Source organism: Chlamydotis macqueenii, chromosome 1 (genome assembly GCF_036417535.1).
Source record: "Chlamydotis macqueenii isolate bChlMac1 chromosome 1, bChlMac1.mat, whole genome shotgun sequence".
In the NCBI taxonomy this organism is placed as follows: Eukaryota; Metazoa; Chordata; class Aves; order Otidiformes; family Otididae; genus Chlamydotis; species Chlamydotis macqueenii.
The window spans coordinates 75,593,785-75,611,356 of NC_141556.1; the positions used below are offsets into that span (position 1 = coordinate 75,593,785).

At 40.9% G+C, this 17,572-nt stretch overlaps 1 protein-coding gene across 1 annotated transcript in view; it reads right to left on the bottom strand.

Annotated features, from left to right (window-relative positions):
* Nucleotides 1–17,572, bottom strand: part of ITPR2 (inositol 1,4,5-trisphosphate receptor type 2) — a 267,039-nt gene that overhangs the window by 162,553 nt on the left and 86,914 nt on the right. The window contains exons 20-22 of the mRNA XM_086756987.1: nt 16,376–16,520; nt 15,566–15,716; nt 197–390 (exon numbers count right to left, since the gene is read on the bottom strand). Coding sequence (XP_086613113.1) covers nt 197–390; nt 15,566–15,716; nt 16,376–16,520 — 490 coding nt within the window. The remainder of the gene's footprint in view (nt 1–196; nt 391–15,565; nt 15,717–16,375; nt 16,521–17,572) is intronic.

Genomic DNA, 17,572 nt, shown 5'->3' on the forward strand with positions numbered 1-17,572 from the left:
GTAGGTGTAACAGAGTGAGGACCACAACTGTACAGTTGTTCACAAAGAGGAGTATTCTTCCTCATATCAAAGCATTATTTTTACAACAAACAGCTCGGTGCATAGCAGGAATGTAGGTAACAGAACTTTGCCACAATGTGAGTAAGTAAATAACTGTGAAATGACTGCTGTGTGACATTCCACCAATCATTATTACCTGCAAAATCTCAATTATTTTCAATTTGGTGTCCATTACGATCACATCCTCGCTGTCTGAGGTGCTAGCTTGCTTGCTTGGGTGAATGCTTGGCTGTACATCAGGGGCACTGATGGGAAATATAGATCCTCTGCTCAGCACCATTTGGGTCATCATCTCTCCCACACCATGGATGGTCCTCATAACATTGTTTCCTACACATTAAACACAAACACATATGTATTTGCCATCAGTAAATCTTGCTTGCAAAGCTATGTATCACACATACATCCATGTCATCAAAACCCTTTATAGTCTTAATAAGCATACTGAAAAGAAGTTCTCAGTTCCTGATCAAAACTCAGGAGAAGGAATGCATTCAAAGTATTCAGTGGTTTGGGGACAATTTTCAACACTGATTTTCCAAGAGACCAGTTCTTACAGGTAAACAGATGGAAAACATGCCAAAAACTTTCCACAGTTCTGTTAATACGTTGAAGAAATCATAAAAAGTAGAGCAAAAGGAATCTTAGTAGTTCATGTAATCTATTCCCTTCTCTGAAGGCATATTAACTACATCTAAGACCATTTCTGAAAGAGGTTTGTTTTTAAGAATATTTTAACATGTTTTTAAGAATATTTAATCATTGCACATCCCACATTATACAGCATCCCTAGACAAGCGATTCCAGTACTTGACTACGTTTATTGTTAGAAAATATTTATTGGTACTTCCCTTGTATCTCCCATTGCTGCAGGTGATGACCTTGCTTTGAACTGAGTTCATTTTCCATGCCTGCTCCCACTGATATCTTCTCTATGGCAACTGGACATAATACACGTGCTAGACAGTAAGGTTGGTTTTGACACTGCAGAAGCTGGAAGGAAACTATCCAAGTATCTTATGGTCACGCTAAGAGAGAGTAAAAATTCAAGGATGTGCAAGTCTGATCATTCTCTGCGTGTGGTCCAAATGACAGGCTACAAAGCAAAACCAACTGACAAATAGCCAATCATCCCCCTTCAAAAAAAGTCCAAAGAGAAGGTCGGACCCTCAAGGCTGTCCTGAAGGTCAAACTAGTACCTGTAATCACAGTGCCCTTCATGAGTGATATCTGGGGAAAAAAAACAACTAATTTTATGCTCATGTAGCAAAAAACTTTAGTCCAGTCTAGTTGCAACGGAACCTAGCAATGATGCCAGTTAGCAAAATCTACCAAGCAATACCATCTGTTCTGTCTTTATAGTGAATTTTGATATGAAAAGCATCTCAGTGAATCAATGACTATCTTCTTCTAAAAGTGGGGAGAAGAATGAACAAGCGTATCATGCTACCTACCTACATTAATTACTTTCCTCTCTTGCAAAGTACAGATATGAACGAATGGAGGAAAGGAAGCAAAATGATATCATCTTTTTGCAGAAAGACTACCAAGACCCAGATGACACCAGAAGCAAACAAAAGAATGGAGGAAATGTAGCTTTATTGAGGTAAGCCTGAATAGTTCCTGTATGTCTTTTCACTTGAATCACCATGAACTGACAAGTTTTACTCACACTGAAGAGACCCTCTTCCCAGATAATCTGCTGTAAAAAGCCAAAGCTATATTTTATTTTGCTAGCAATATCCTCCTCTTATGTGCTCAAGTACTGCATGCAGGGAAAGAGGATGCCTTCAGCCCTGACTTTAAAGGAAAACACACAAAGAATTTGCTTTTTCAAAGTGAATGAGGCAGATTAGTTTCACGTTTGAGGTCCCATTCGGCATCCGGTCTGGTGTGCAATCAGAATGAATTGATCTTTTGAAAATAATACTTCACTACAAAGGGAGGGAAAAAAAAAAAAAAAGCATTTCTGACTTTGCATGATACTAGAAAGAAAAGCTACAAGTCAAACTAAGGGCTAAATCCTCACATTACGCAGGCACAGGAAGTTCTGACTGCTTAATTAGCAAATAAAATAATTCCAAATATTCTTCTTGCTGCAAAATGAAAACAGTGCATTTTCCTTTCAAATCAAATAAACAGTCAGGGAATAACATAATATGTATGTATCTCTCTCTCCCCCTCCCTACCCCCTTTCTCCCAGTGTGCTAAACATCTGCTTGCATTGACCATCATTCGTTATATTTGTGTAACGCTAGATTACCAAGTGGAGGAACTTTAACCCCTAAAGTAGTTCAGTTAAACTGACTTCATCTTCAAACCATTAAATAAACCTTTTCATTCATATCATCCTGTCCTTAATGCTGATTGAAAAGCGCATTTGCACACAAGACCACCTATAGGTTCTGCCGCTGCTTCATGGCCTGTAATACCCCTGCTCTAAATTTCACTTGAGAAGTCATCATCCTCTCACTCACAACAGAGATTTCAAAATCCCTTTCACGACAGCAGTTGTACAGAGGTGAATATAAATGAAGGCACTGCTATTTTGAAAGCTCAGGAATTCTTTATAAAACAACTTGAGTGAATGGGGCTACCAGCAGACACTGATTCTGCCACAAGCCCAGCTCAAGCATAGTCCCAAGCCACAACCATTGCATTTACTCATTCTCACTAGGGCCCTGGTCTCCCTCTGTCTGTAGGGCAGGGAGTAATCACTGCTCTCTCCTTAACACCTTGGGTGGAGCTCATGTTCTTGGAGAAAGCAAGCTGGGATTTTGCCTTGGCTATACATCCTGCTTATCTGTCAGCTATCACTGGGGTGCTGAACAGGCACCGCAGGGAACGGCATTCAACTCCCTCTGTGATCAATGAATCAGTCACTCTCTCTGTATTTCAGGACCACCTCCATAAATGAGAATACCTTCTCCATCTCTAAAAAGTTCAGTGAGAGGCCTGATATAATGAAAACTGGAAGGCACTCAGCTAATATGATGACGGAGCCTATACAAGCATCCAGGAAACAAAAAGAAATGAGATGACTGCTGTCCTTTCCCCTTACCTGCAGAACACTAGTGGTACAAGATGGTACAAACCAGTGAGCGGTAGCTACAAAACCACTTCCCAAGAGAATCTGTAACAAGGTTAAACCCTCTGTCCACCACATCCCTTGACTATTGACCTTCATGTGACTGATCTAAACAGCTAGAGGTAGAAAAGCAAAGGAGGATTAAGGTGGTACTTACTATCACTGCCATTTCAAATTCTATTCCATTTATGCATAGGAAAAAGATTTTAGTGAAGAGAGAGAAAAGTCACTTAATCCAATTTAGTATTTACAGCTGAAGTGGGTAGTGACTCAATACTGCATTATTTCTGTCAATAACAGCAGTGAGACAAGGTGTCATGGGTAAACCTCTCTTGGAAAACTTTTTAACTAACTGCATGATGCTGACTATTATTTTTAATTAACTCTGAGCAGGCTCAAGAAGAACATTCCCAGAGTGAAAATAATATGGCAACTGGAGCAATTCATCATTCTCTTCAGGAAAGATATTTTAACAACTATGTTTTGTAGGCTGCTGATGAAATATAACCATCTCTTAAGAGCAGACAGCAGTCAAGCAGCACATCCATGCATGGCAATGAAGCAGCTGACTGAGTCTCAACACTGGGAGGAACTGCTCTACTCTTTGAAAGAAGCCATGAGGATCATTCATGTACATAAAGAGTGGGCAGCAGCTTCTCTTCCAAATTATCCCCCAAGTAATCAGCGCTCATGGTGCTCAGTGCTATCTGTCCAGTCTTGGAAGCCTAGACCACATTAAGCATGGATTTAAAACTGTCACTTACAAACATCAGGGGCCAGCAGCAGTCTTGCAGTGACTTGTTTCTTCTTGCGATGCTTGTGTGTTCTTTTGGCTTTAATACAGTTATCTCTGCAGGAAAGGGTATGAGTCTCTGAGGTGAGGCATGCAGAAAGGTTACTGCAGCTTAAAAAGTGACTGACTGCATGTCAGCTCAGCCTGCAACAGTGCCAGACAAAACACACTGGCTCAATAATAGAGATTTAAGTTCTTAGTATATATGCCCACAATGACTAAAATAACAGAGCTCTGATCTTAGTTACAGTTCCAGAGTGCTTCCTCAATACCAATAGCCACGGAAAAATTAACTTACTGCCTCAGCTAGTTAACTGAGCTACATCAAGAGATATAGCAAGTAGATGTGACCCCCGATTACTTCTGTATGCACTTTGCTAGAGATAAGTGAAGATAAGCTTGAGCTGTGCCTTCATATGGTACTGCCACCCGTAACCTGTTGACTTCCATCATTTGTTGTCGTCTTTGAGGTCAAGGTATTAACGTTTATATATGGCTGAAAAGTGTGTCGGAGAGAGAATGGTCATTGCAATGTTGTAAGGTGCCAGTGTGTGCAACCAACCACTTCTCGTACCAGCAGTAAACCACTGCAAAAGTGCTCACAGCTGTGACTGATCTACAGAGGAAAAGAACTCAAGGCCATTTTCATTAATATTCTTCCATTTTTCCAATTTTCCACTCCTCTCCCCAGTTATTTCTCTCTGCTCCTCCCTCTGCCAAGTCAGATGCCAAGGACCTTCCATAAGCAGTGGACCCATTAGAAATGCCTCCTGTTCAATGTACAGTCTCACAAGGTTAGCCAATGGAAGACTCAAATCACTGTACGCACAAGTGGTAATTTAAAGGAGCTGCAGACTGACAGGCACTGAAAGAAGAGGAAAGAAGAGAATGCTTGTCATGTTTTTAAAAGACAACTGTGCATCTCCTTTTCATTACTTTTTATTACAGTGATCACAACTTCCTAATGAATATCAGTTTCTGTCACAAAACTGTAGCACATAATCTCATACAATTTGGCACGATTGACAACACAGCAGCCTCTCTGAGAATAAAGACTTTTCAGAGGAGTCAATTACGGGGAAAAAATAACAGCCACCCAAGTAATCGAAACAGTGGGTAATTTGACACTTCATTTTCTACATAAACATATTTTCTTGATAAGTCATTTACTGGTTGCGCAAATTCTAAAAGCAGAATATAAAAGTAAACAACAATCTGCTATGTAATACGGTACGGATGGTAAGTGACAAAATACCATATTCAGAAAGAAAAACAACCGTCAGAGGCAGCTGGCAATTCATGCCTTTTCTTCAAATTGTTCCTAGTCAATTGCTATGCAGCGTCCCCAATTTGCTCTCCAGTACTCACAGCATTTCAGGTATTTCACAAACAGTGCAGACAACCATGTGGTAGCTGAATGTGAATACCCACCGGACAGCCTCAAAGGCTGGCAGCTACCCTCACAGCGAGTAGCCCTCTACTCCACAGATATCTCCAAGACACCAGGGAACTGACTTGCAGCCTTGTTTATTTAAAAATTAACTGTAGGCACCTGATCTGGTCTCCAATTGCCATAGATGGCCAGAGTCTGCTCATACTAACATTGTACAGTCTTCCTCAACACAGATATAGGAAAGATGGACTCCTAGGACTCAATTTTCAAAACTGTTTGACCATTTTTAGCTCAAACCCACAGTGTTCATCTCCTTATCCAGAAAAGTAAAAAGTTACTATATTTTCAAAAGGATTTTAACACCCAATAGCTCTCATTAGGGACTGAAGAAGCTGGTTGCTTAATGTTTCTGGAAACTAAGTACCTAAATAGGAGTTGACATATGATGGGTTCTTCAAGAAATCTGGTACTTAATGACCAAAAAAGACAAATGTACATGCATCCACTGCTCCAACAACATTCACTAACCTCTCCGTAAAAGCCCAATACATTGTTGAATCTTACTTATATAAAAAGGGGGAGGTGGGAAAGGGGGCAAATCAAAAGTTTTGCAAAAATGTGGCATTTCTAACATTGTCTCTGTAATTATGAAGTTATAGAGACTCTGATCTCATCACACCTGAGCATGCTTTTGACTAGGACTGTTGAATGACCTGATGTTTCAACTTCTTCCAAATACCTCCTAGAACACTTCCGTTCCAGCGTAGCAGAACACAAGCCAGACAGCATGTGCTAACTCAAAAGCCCGTAACTCCTCAAACAAACGCTGAGGCTGAAGGACTGCAGGGAACAAGCTGACCCCACGTGTTTTCACACACCTCCTTGAAACTACTTCTCTTCTAAATTTGGGGATTATCCACTTCTAGACCAAAAGTCTAGACCAAAGTGTTCCCACGGGATATATTAGTTCCAAATAGCAAAGATATCAAGAGACTCAGAAGCCTCTGAAAGCCATCTTTCCTCATCAAACTCAGAAGACAGCCCATCCTCAGTTCCTCCTGCTTTCCCCATCATTCCCAAAGGAAGCCTTTTGCTCATGTTCAGCTGTGGCTTGAAACCCTAGGCACCAAGCAACACCAGTCCCATCTGTATGATGCACTGGCAGCTGCAAAAACTGCTTTATTAGACGTTTTCCTATTCGACTTCCATTACGCATGAGCCTCCTCCCACTTGCCAAAATATTCTACAGGACTGCAAGGATCCTAAGCAACCTTCTCATGTCCCTCTCAAGCACCTCAGCTGATAGGAGGAGGGCGCTACCTCTCCCAGTGCTGGTCAAGGAAAGTTGCTACAGGGCCCTAAGGAAGTGAAGTTCTAGGCAGAGAAAATGGCTGAGGTATAGCTAATATAATTTCAAAATTAGGATCTCCACATCAGCTGTTATTTATCACCACCATCCCCCCATAAAAAAAAAACCCTCTATCTTCTCTCTCACACGGTATGCAACTCATTCAGGAGGTGAATCAAGGCTTAACCAAGCCTTGTGCAGTAACACGAAGGGGCCTGGCCTTCCCCTAGTCAGTCTTCTCCTCCAGTAGTCTCCACTGTCTTCAGTGCTGCTAAGGAAGAAAGAGGAGGAAGACAACAGCATCAGGAGGGTGCACTCAGAGCTCCCCCAGTACCTACAGTCTGAAGCCCATTAGATCCCTCCACTACCCAGAGCCCTCCCTGCCTGACAGCACCTTTTCCTGTTTCCCCACAGACACCAACATACTTAGCCCCTTTCTGCCATGCCCACTTCTTTCACCTCAGCCTTTGAGGCCGCCTTCCCTACCTACAACCTGATGAAGTTCCAAAGCCTTCTCCGTCCATCTCAGCTACTCTCATTTTTCTCATTAAAATTAACTTTCAACAACTGTAGCCCTGGTGAGCCAAAACTGCATGTTGCTCTGGGGATGCTTTAGACTGGTGGTTTCCACGCTCACTGCTACATCAGGAAATATCTAGCACGTTGCTGAAAGTCCAAAACTTTTACCATCATCAAAGTCAGTTTTCAGCAAATCTGACCTCATCTCAACCGATGCCTCAGTGTAGGTCCGTTCAACCAGGTTTTAAGACAGTACTTGTAACAGCAAGTCACCTTCCCGATGACTGCTGAACAGGAGCCTTGACTCCAACAGCCTTGGCTTTGTGGATTTCAGTGAGACCTACACTATTGCTCCACCATAAGCTTCCTAAAGTTTCAGGAGTTTCTTAAAGCATGCAACACTGCCAATCCTTGGGGATGCTCTGGCAGGGAATCGTATGCGCAGCAATGTGCACTTTACCAAGGGCTAAATTAAAAACCCAATGGCAGCTTTAGCTCTACATTTCTTTGCTTTTGTTGATTTGGCTACATTGCTTCATGCAATTTAATTTTTCTGTGTGAAAAGTTACAGCCATTTTTAAGACATATAATAACAACACTTCAGTACCTAAAGGAACACATTTTATTTCAAACCCTTTAGAGCTATCTATTATTTGGTAGAAACATTAAGCCTTACAGCTCTGTTTGTGAAAGAGGTATTAATTTTTACAGGTTTTCTACAGAATTTGCTCATAAAAACTGCAGAACCCACCATAAATAGGCCAAGAATCACACTTTATTTCTTCACTAAAACATTCTTCTTCGCCCAATAACTAGCTGACCTCAGGTAAGCCTCACAGAAAACCTAATGCATGGACAATTAAGGGCAGAAGGTGAGGCAACTTCTACATTTTATACAGCCCTTAGAACTAACGAGGCAAAACAAACCAAAAACACATAATATGCAATGCACATACATTTGCCCACTCCCTGAGGGAATCTGGCAACGCCAGCCTCCACTTGCCTACAGTATATCCACAAGTTTTCCTTTTTTTTTTTTTTTGCATACAAACTCACTGCTGCCCAGCCATGGTGAAACTACACCAAACTTCACCTTCACCTTCTGTTGATGTTGCCTGTCCCCAAAACCACAAAGCAGTGTTAAAAACACAGCTTTCATGCCATGGAGATCAGATGAAAGAAAAAATACATCAGCATGCTGACCTTGAAAGGAAAAAGCATCATGGGAATCAAGCCTTCTAGTTGAGTTACCTCTATGAAACGGATATAAATTCCTAGAAGAGCAATGGTCTCTGGAATCACATTAATGCACAGGCCTCATAATGATGTAAAGAACAAGTAAGAAAGATGAATAGTACATGTCAGAGAATTAAACTCTCACCCTAAGCTCCCCTTTGGTCTGACAATATTCCTCACTGAATGGCAGTTACTTCATTATAGACATCTGTGACTAAGACAGCTAACTTTCCTAAGGGTTAAATCTTCTTTTTTTCTCTTGTAACTCTTTTTTTTTGTAAACTCCTGGCATAAATTATTGCTCCAGTTTGCCAAGCAGCCACTGTCTCATTAGCTCTGCTAATCAAAGTACGCCTCAAGAAGATATTTCAAATTATTAACGAGACAAAAGAGCGGCTAACAGACACAGATGCAAGGCTGAGAAACAATATAATCTTTTCTAATAGTCCTGGATGAAATCTAGTCTTTCTTGGTCATAAAGAATCCAGACACGGTAGAAATGGCAGGCCCAACCTTGTTCTGAACCCTCTTCTAGTACCAGTCTCACTACTGGTGCTTCTAAGCAGTATGCATCTCTACTTGCAGCCAAGAGGGCTAGAAGAAAACCCTACCTATCTTCTTGTTTATTTGAAACTAAGGGACTAAACAGACTATTAGGATGCATGAAAGGGGCAGAAGACAGGACGAGAGTCCCCTGACACACTGATATACAGAGAGATGGTAGCCCACCAGGGCTGAAGCCTTCAAGGAGAGAGTGAGGGCTTCCCCATTCTGCCTGGGGAAGCAGGCCTTCCAGCAGACCCTGGCAGGGTCAAACCCTTTGGGGTACATCACAACAAAGCAGCAAAGCTTGCAGCATGACACAGGGCTCAGACTCTACATGACACATTTCAAAGAAATGTTCCACAATCTCAGGACATCTATGGGGAGATCTTTTGTCCCTTCAGTTCACAGAAGGGATATGCTACCAAGCTAAAGACTCAGACATAACATGAAGGAGCTGGGATATTTGGCTACTAGTTTGAATAGCTAAAAGGAGGCATCTGTTCAGCAACACATTTCATGTGAGAATCACAGAGGCAGGAGCAACTGGAGATTATAGGTAGTTTTTTAAACCTGTTTTTCAAAAAGACTGAGCATAGCCTTCTTTTGTGGAAATGAACGGAGCTGAAGGACTGATGTCAGTGAACACTGGGTAAGGAAAATTGTAGTCATTTACACAGAGCTCCTGAGGGAAAGAGATACTCTGCAGATAACCCAGGTTTGTCCCACCAATTTTCAAACTGGTGCCCAGCATTGTGAGATGAATCCCAAGACATACGCAGCTTAAATTCAAGGATGTATTTTCTTACACGTCATTATTCTCATTCCCAAACATTAACTAAATAGCAGTGAGCTGCACGGCAAATGCGTAGCTTGCCTACTAAAACTACCACGTCATTTCATCTTTCAGACCTGACATATGCTGTAGCTGCATGGCTTGACTAAAATCAGCTATGCAAAAGATCAATCACACCTAGAGAAAGATGTGCATTTTAATTCACAGAGAATAAATAACCAGCAATGGACAAGGCAGATTGGCTCCTGACTCTGGAATGATACAGCAGGGTGCACTTATTAGGAAAGCAATGACTTTACCTTTTAATTAAAACTGCAAGAGATTATAATGTTCTGGAACGGTGTCAGAATGACAGCACTACTAAATGAAGTCCTCACTTTCTCCTTAAGGAAAAAAATGACCCTTTAGGATACAGGTAGTATATTTAGTAAACCTCATATTTTTTAGAATCTAAAAGGGAAAAAAAAAGAAACAGAAAAAAAAGCTTCAAATAACCTCAAAAAATGATTCAAAGTTAAGACACTGAAAAAAAGAGTTGGCTGCAACATTTTAAAGTCAATTAATTTTCAGGATGCAATCTAGGTAAGAATCATTTCCAGGATCCTATCTCACAAATGTTTCTAGCCATCTTTCCCCAATCTTTCCTCATCAAATAAGGTCACACCTGAAAACTACATACACACTAATTTAATTCTGGTTAAGGTAACTGACAGCGGCATTAAAATTAAGCTTTTTAAAGGAAGTAAGGCATAACATTAACAATAACCTAAGGCTCTTTTCAAAATTTTTGCAGAACCAATATAGAGAAACTCACACACAGCATCAAGGACTACCTCAGCCATCAACGTGAGTAAAAATTCAAGCGAAGGATGGAAAAGGACATCTTCAGGTAAAAGGTTAATTAAGTCTTCACGCAACTTCCACTAAGCCTAAAAACACATTCCATTTTGCAGATTTGCTTCAACAGTTCAACACTTGTTGTATATACTTCCTTACTTAGTGAGTTGTTTTCCTGAAATAAGTGGGTCTATTGAAGAAATAAATATTAAGCAGGGAAGAAGACTACAGATTGCTGGTTGTAAATTTGGTTGTTTCAATTTTGAGGTGCGCAACTCCAGGCAGGCTTCCCACAGCCAAGACTCACCTCATTCTTGCTTCACCATTAATATATCTCTACCCATTCCTAAAATCCTGACTATAGATTTCATGATATGGAGCAGTTGCCAAAACAGTAAAGAGCCAAGCTTATCAGCTCCACATTATAGGAATCAGATGCTGGAAGTTTCTGTGGCTACATTTGTCCGTACTATTAAACCATCAGTCCCAGGCATCATGGCTGACTTTTGGTGTTTGTCAAAACTGGGGTTTAGAGCTATACTTCAAAGCTCTAAGCTCATAGTATGAAATATATGTTCTTACTGAATTAAAGCTAATGCCTAGACATTTGTGATCACAGCCTGGAGGATTAAGAAAAAAAAAACCCACAACTTTTATAATCTCAAAAACTAATAATTTACTTCCACATATTCACAATATATACACAAAATCACAACAGATACAATCTTACCTTTTTTCTTTTTCCTTTTTTTAAAGAACATCAGTGTAATGAGTTTTGCAACTCAGGGAAGTTAACTTTCCTTAAGAATGAAGCTGTGTAAACTTGCACATCCCTAGAGCAATAATGTGTTGGAGGGACACATATCTGCAATACTCTGCATTCAAAGGTACGATATGAATATTGCAAATAATGGACCTGACAGAGATCTGTGCAGCGAGATCCTTGCCACAGTCTGGAGAGACATAGGAGAGCAGAATCTGACCTCCTCTAAAGGCAGGAAGAAGTCACCCTCATTCCTAAATGGCTGGAGGGAGGGCTCCCACCACCCTGAATGAGGGCAGGGAACAATCCACCTGTCTATATTTTATGGAAGTTAGGAATAAGAAAACAGTTTCTGAAAAAAATCAACAAACCATCCTCATTTTAGAAAACGCCAACATATTTTCAAAAAAACCCAAAACCTAAAAAGCCAACCTGAGTTACTTTCTGTTGTAATCGTTTTTACTTAATAGCCTAAGAGATCAGTGTTGCAAGCTAAAGGGGACAATTAAAAGCCAAGACAGGTAATTGATAAAATAATTAACAGATGTTCTCAACAACTCAGTTTTATAACAGAGAGAGAGGATATCTGTGTAAAAGGGGAAGGGGAAACTTTGATGTACAATCTTACAAGTACCACAAAATTGACAAACAATGTATACCTACAATCCTGGTGAACAATCCTTACTGTCAGACCGAGGGGAGGAATCCAGATGAAATTCCTGAGACCAATTTCTCTGTTGGCCTGTTCATTCCTCAGGATCCCTAGTGGATCCTGGACAAGGTGGATTCAGACTCCAGAGGATGAGGACCTAGGTAACATCAGTACCTTCGGGGTCAAACTTGTTTGGCTAGAAGTGACTGCACAAGATGTAAAGCACTGTAGAATCAGACCCTTGGTCCTTCCCTCAGAAGATTAAAAAAATACAAGAACATCATTAAGACGTGATCATCTCATACACAGGCCGGTTCCAGCAACACTAATACAGCAAGGTCAAACATAGACTCAAGCCCAGTCTCAAGTCAGGACTCACTTACCCTTAGCATCATCTGCAGTTCAACACATGCAGAGGCATTGAAGTTTCAGCCCACCACCAGCACTCAGACAGAAAACATAAGCACTTTCTACACCTTACTGTGGGCTCAAGCACAAGTTTGTGAAGTCTGAAAAGACTGGACACAGAAACAGCCAACTACACAACAGGAAAGCCAGCAAATCCCCTGAGCTCAGCAATTTCTAGCTCAGTGTGAACATACTGCACCTCAGCTACAGCCAAGTTATTCCTAGCAAGGCAGAGAGCACACAAGCAGGTCAAGGGCTCTGTGTGTTTAGGGCCTCATTCAAACCTTCTCATTACCTTCTAGCAAAAACACCATCAGGATGTGGGTGCAAGACAACCACAGGGCTGGTTTTACAGGACTGCTCCCAACAACAGGTTTAAAAAAACAAAAAAAACAAAAAAACAGGAGGGAAGGGACAAGAACAGTAGAGTCAAATACGCAGCTGGCACAAACTCTCACAGCCCCAGAATAAGAGCAACTTATGCCAGCCAAACTCCTGCCCCTACGGTCTGATTCATTTCTCTCCAGCAGGCTTCCACATGCAACAAAGACAGGCAGAAGTTACAAACAGCTGACATTTCAGCCACAGCAGTTGCCTCTAGAATGACAGAAACTACAGTATTTGGGCTTTCTTCTTGAGCTCCCTTTCTAATCTCAATCTGCAACCAAAGCCAATACTGACTGGGTTTTGTGTGGTTTTTCTTAATTAAAAGTACGCACCTATTTTGTTTGAGTAGTAAGTTTGTCAGAAATGGAATATGTTCTTCAGGCATGAAGTTCTATGAGCTGGGTGCTCAAAAAGAGTGAACTGGAGCTACAAAACTATGTAAACTGCTTCTAAATTATGCATCCTTGTGACATATGCATCTTCATAATATTCCTAATATTGCCCGCAGAGCAGGTACATACGCATCTCCAGAGAAAGGAGGAACAGTAAGATGCTTGGGCATAGCAGCTAAACATTCAGGACCATTCTGCTCAACTGCAAAGGAAGTGTCCAATTTATGTGTTTTATGACCCATCAATCAGAAAATAAAAGGGAGGATGAAGACAAGATATGACTACCCAAAGATGTGCATCCTTTCTTTTTGTCAAAGACTGCAGAAGGCCTCTCCAGCGCATCTTACAGCTATTTCAACATAAGAACATCTGTCTCTCCACAGCAAAATTTAAATGCCTATTTTTAAGTCTAGACAGCACAGCCAATATCCTTATCTCTGGTCTTTCTTAAGATGACTGACAATAGTCCTAGGTAGCAAAAAATATTCTCTAAAGCAATGGGCCTTCTAGCCACTATAGCTAGCAGGAAAAAAAAAAAAAGAAAAAAAAAATCCAAAACAACCCCACAGATCATTTTCAAAAGAACATTAGTGGATTGTCACATCCTGATCTGAATTGGTCCAGTGTTTAAAAGACACAGAGACAACTACAGCCAAGAAAGAAGTTCAAAGAATCTGTATAAAGGCTGCAGTTAATAAAAAACACACAAAAACTCCCACCTTTGTTCCATGCCTTTTTTGCTGAAAGAATATGAGACAAAAACAGATGAGCAACAAACGTTTCCAATAAGGAAACAGCTGAGTCAATGGCTGAGTGTTACTAACAAGGCTACTGAGCTTCCATTTGCACAGTGGTGACATTTTCTGCATTCCTTGACACTCATTTATTGTAGAGTAAATTCACTGATTTGCATGGAATTGCTCTGGAAATTACTATAACTGAGAGCAGATCTGTCTACACTTAATGGGTGTTTCCTTCCTCTCCTACGTAGCCTGAAAGGAAATCCTTCAAGAGAAATAAAAGAGAATCAAGGATGAAACACAATTTTATGGTAACAAAGGTGAGTAAAAACATTGAATGAGATGTATAGCCAGGATTAAAGACTTCAGCAGTGAGAGAACTTAACTGAAGAACCACATCTGCATGCTTCATCTTGCCAGTATGCCAAGATTGTATCTGGAGTCAAACTGTGTCCAGAGCCATTTAAGAAGAGAGTCTGCAATGCAGTATTTCAGGGACAAAAAAGCAAAATTTAATTCCAAGTGTCTGAAGATAGAGTCTTCCTCTAGTGCTGTAGAGGGACTGCAGCCAGCTACAGCATGCCTTAGCGTGCACAGCCTTGCAGGAAAGACCTTTAGGGGCTTTCAGTAAAGTGTACTGGCAGTGATGGAGGAAAGATAAGAGAACCAAGCATAAGACGTCTTGGCTCAGAGATGACAGAGCAGACAATGACAGTCTACACTTTTCTAGAGTGTGTGAACTTCAAAGAAGAAAAAAGTTACGAAGGATAGCACACTCACGCAAGGCATCTGTAGGAGTGACTAAGCAAAATAATGATGAGGGAAACTCAAGGCTGGGAAAAGGCCTCCTAGAGAAAACACAAAATAACTGTTGTTTCAAACAAGACAGTTCATCCTTTTTGGTGCTGTGAGCCGCTGGCAGCATAATAACACTTAGAGCAGCCACATATTAAAACAGAATTTGCCAATGGCCAGTCTCCCGGACCCTCAGCCCACATGACTGTCACACCTCCCTTCCACACACACAGGAAAACTCATTCTTCAACCCAGTTTTAAGCCACGGTATAAAAGGCCGTGGGACATACAGCACTGTCCTAGGGTTGTCAGACAGGCACTCTAGTGTGGCTTAAAAAAAGAGTATTCTAAACTGACAAACAGACACAGAGGATGGCCTCATCTAGACTTCCACCTAGTGCTTCTGCAGTTCTGGGACCAGTAACATCTTAATGTCCCTTCAAGTGAAGTGCTAAGATGACTAATAAACACTTGTGCCACAGACGAGCCATCATAATTGCCGTGCCCGGGCAAATGCTATCTGCGCTTGCTTGGGATGTTCGGCGCAAGGGACACTGAGGACTAGATCCAGATTTGAAACTTCCGCTCCAAACAAGCAAAGGAGCAACAGCACCAACAGAGTAACCACAAGTCATGAAGTCTGCAGCTCTCTTCAAAAAGGTTCCTCTTTGGCTGACCATCTTAATGTATCCTGCATTACATTCCTGTAGGTGGATTTAAAGAACCTTGAAAGATCAATTAGACATTCCGTAAATTATTTCCACCCTAAATAATGAATTACATAGTGGAATAACAGTCTTTGCTGCTTCTCTCACCTCCGTCCTGAAACTTGCTCAACCTTTCGAAGTAGGATGATATAGGAACTTGAACAATATCTAGAATTGCCAGCAGCGTCCGAGTCAGTCTGAGAAGCTCACTAAAACTATAAAAGCCAAAGTATATGAGGTTTCGAGCCAGGTGTACCACCTATGAGAAAAAGAAATGAAAAATGAAAGAAGTATCAGCAACCTTTGCGGTATTCGGCTGTGCAATACAGTTGCATTTCAGAGAGCAACTTTCACTGAGATCAAGATCTAGAGTACATTCAAATTGGTACAGGTCCTTCCACTGATTTAAACAATTGATCAGTCAAATCACAAGAGAGAGCAAAACCAATATGAGATTTAGGAAGGCTTGAAAGGATACAATTGCAACTGGGAAAATATTTAAGATCGTGAAGCAAGACTCCAGGAAGTTGTTTAAAGAGGCAGCAGCTATAGAGAAGATGAAAGTCAAAAGAACAGTAAGATGACTGTGGTAAGTTTGAATAGAGGTGATTTCAGATGACCAGAGACAGGAATGACAAAGCTTGGGAGGTAGGCTGGAGGAAGAACTACAAAAGTTGTAAGCATTTCCCCTTAATTCACTGTTATTAGAATCTAGAATATTTAGATTTATCTAAGAAAGTAACACTATTTTCTAGAGTAACAGTAATCACCAAGAACACTGGAATTAGGAACTGGTGCTTCTTTAGGACATTTTACATGGACACTTTTTCTGCAACTACCTTTAATTTGAAAGACCCAATGTCAGCCTAGCTGGAATGAGGAGGAACACTAAATAGGATGCAGATAGCTGAGAAGTACCTCAAATGTAAGTTTATTTTTCTCTTTGTCTCCAAAAGGAAAGGGCTGATTTACAACTTCTTTCAAGTACTCTTCTACAAATTCCATAGTTAGCGCAAACTTCCTCTTCATTTCATTCCTTGAAGAGTCTGTGAAAGAATCATACCTGCAATGCAAAGCACAGACGGAAGAAAAACACCTTACACCTCTAATAGCAGGATCAGTTGTCACTAAAGAATAAATAAACCAATCACAGTGCTATAAAATTACTGTCACTTCTCTGTAAAGAGAAGGGGTAGAGGTCAGCTAATTCTGCATAGATAAGCAAAGATGGCAGATAAAGAACACACAAATCTTCCCTTCAACAGCACCAGGAGGGGTTGCAGTGAATGGGAATAATTGAGACAGAAAAATATTGCAGTTCTGGCAGACAGCACTCTTAAATTTTGCTGTGGCAATTCAGGAAGTCACTAAGCCTCAGTTGTCCTCTCTGCCTATCAGCCAGAGTTTACTATTTCCGCAAGGAACACAGCAGATCAGGAAAGCAGCTTGGGACAGTCAACTTCCTCCTTTGCACCACCAACTAGGACTGATTTATCGTATCTGTCAAAACTGCCCTTCGTCTCACTAACAGAAGGAGTACTGTCTGCTGCACTGCTATATTTCTTCCTCTTTCTCTCTTCATCCAGATACTCCCTGTCTGGGTCTAGCGCAGTGGTGCTGCTCCATCAAATCAATTAAGCCAGAGAGGGTTTCCACTGAAGTCAATGGGCCCCGTCCCACACTTAAATTTAACACATCCTTAAATACTTCACTGAATGGAGGCCAAAGCCTGCGAGAACTATTTCTGGCACAGGAGCTGTACCTAACTGTAAATTCTAGCTTTCCAGCTGTGGCTTTCAGTTGAGCTTGAAGCATAAAACTGACTTCCAACCTAGCAAATGTCAGACAGGCTGAGATTACTTCAAGTTCAGTTGGTCTGAGGAAAGGCCATTCCAATTTTCCTCAGCTTGTTCCCTAGAAGAACACAGTGAAAAGCAAAACTGAAGGATTTCCATGTAAATCTAGCCATGGAAGTTTCCAAGAGTAACAATAATTAATAGCTCTATATTCTGGACAAAATACCTTTCCACATATATGTTTTGTTGACAACAGACACCTACAACCATTTTGTTCTGAGACTAACCCCTACAAAATGCTTTTGTACTTTAGTTTGCA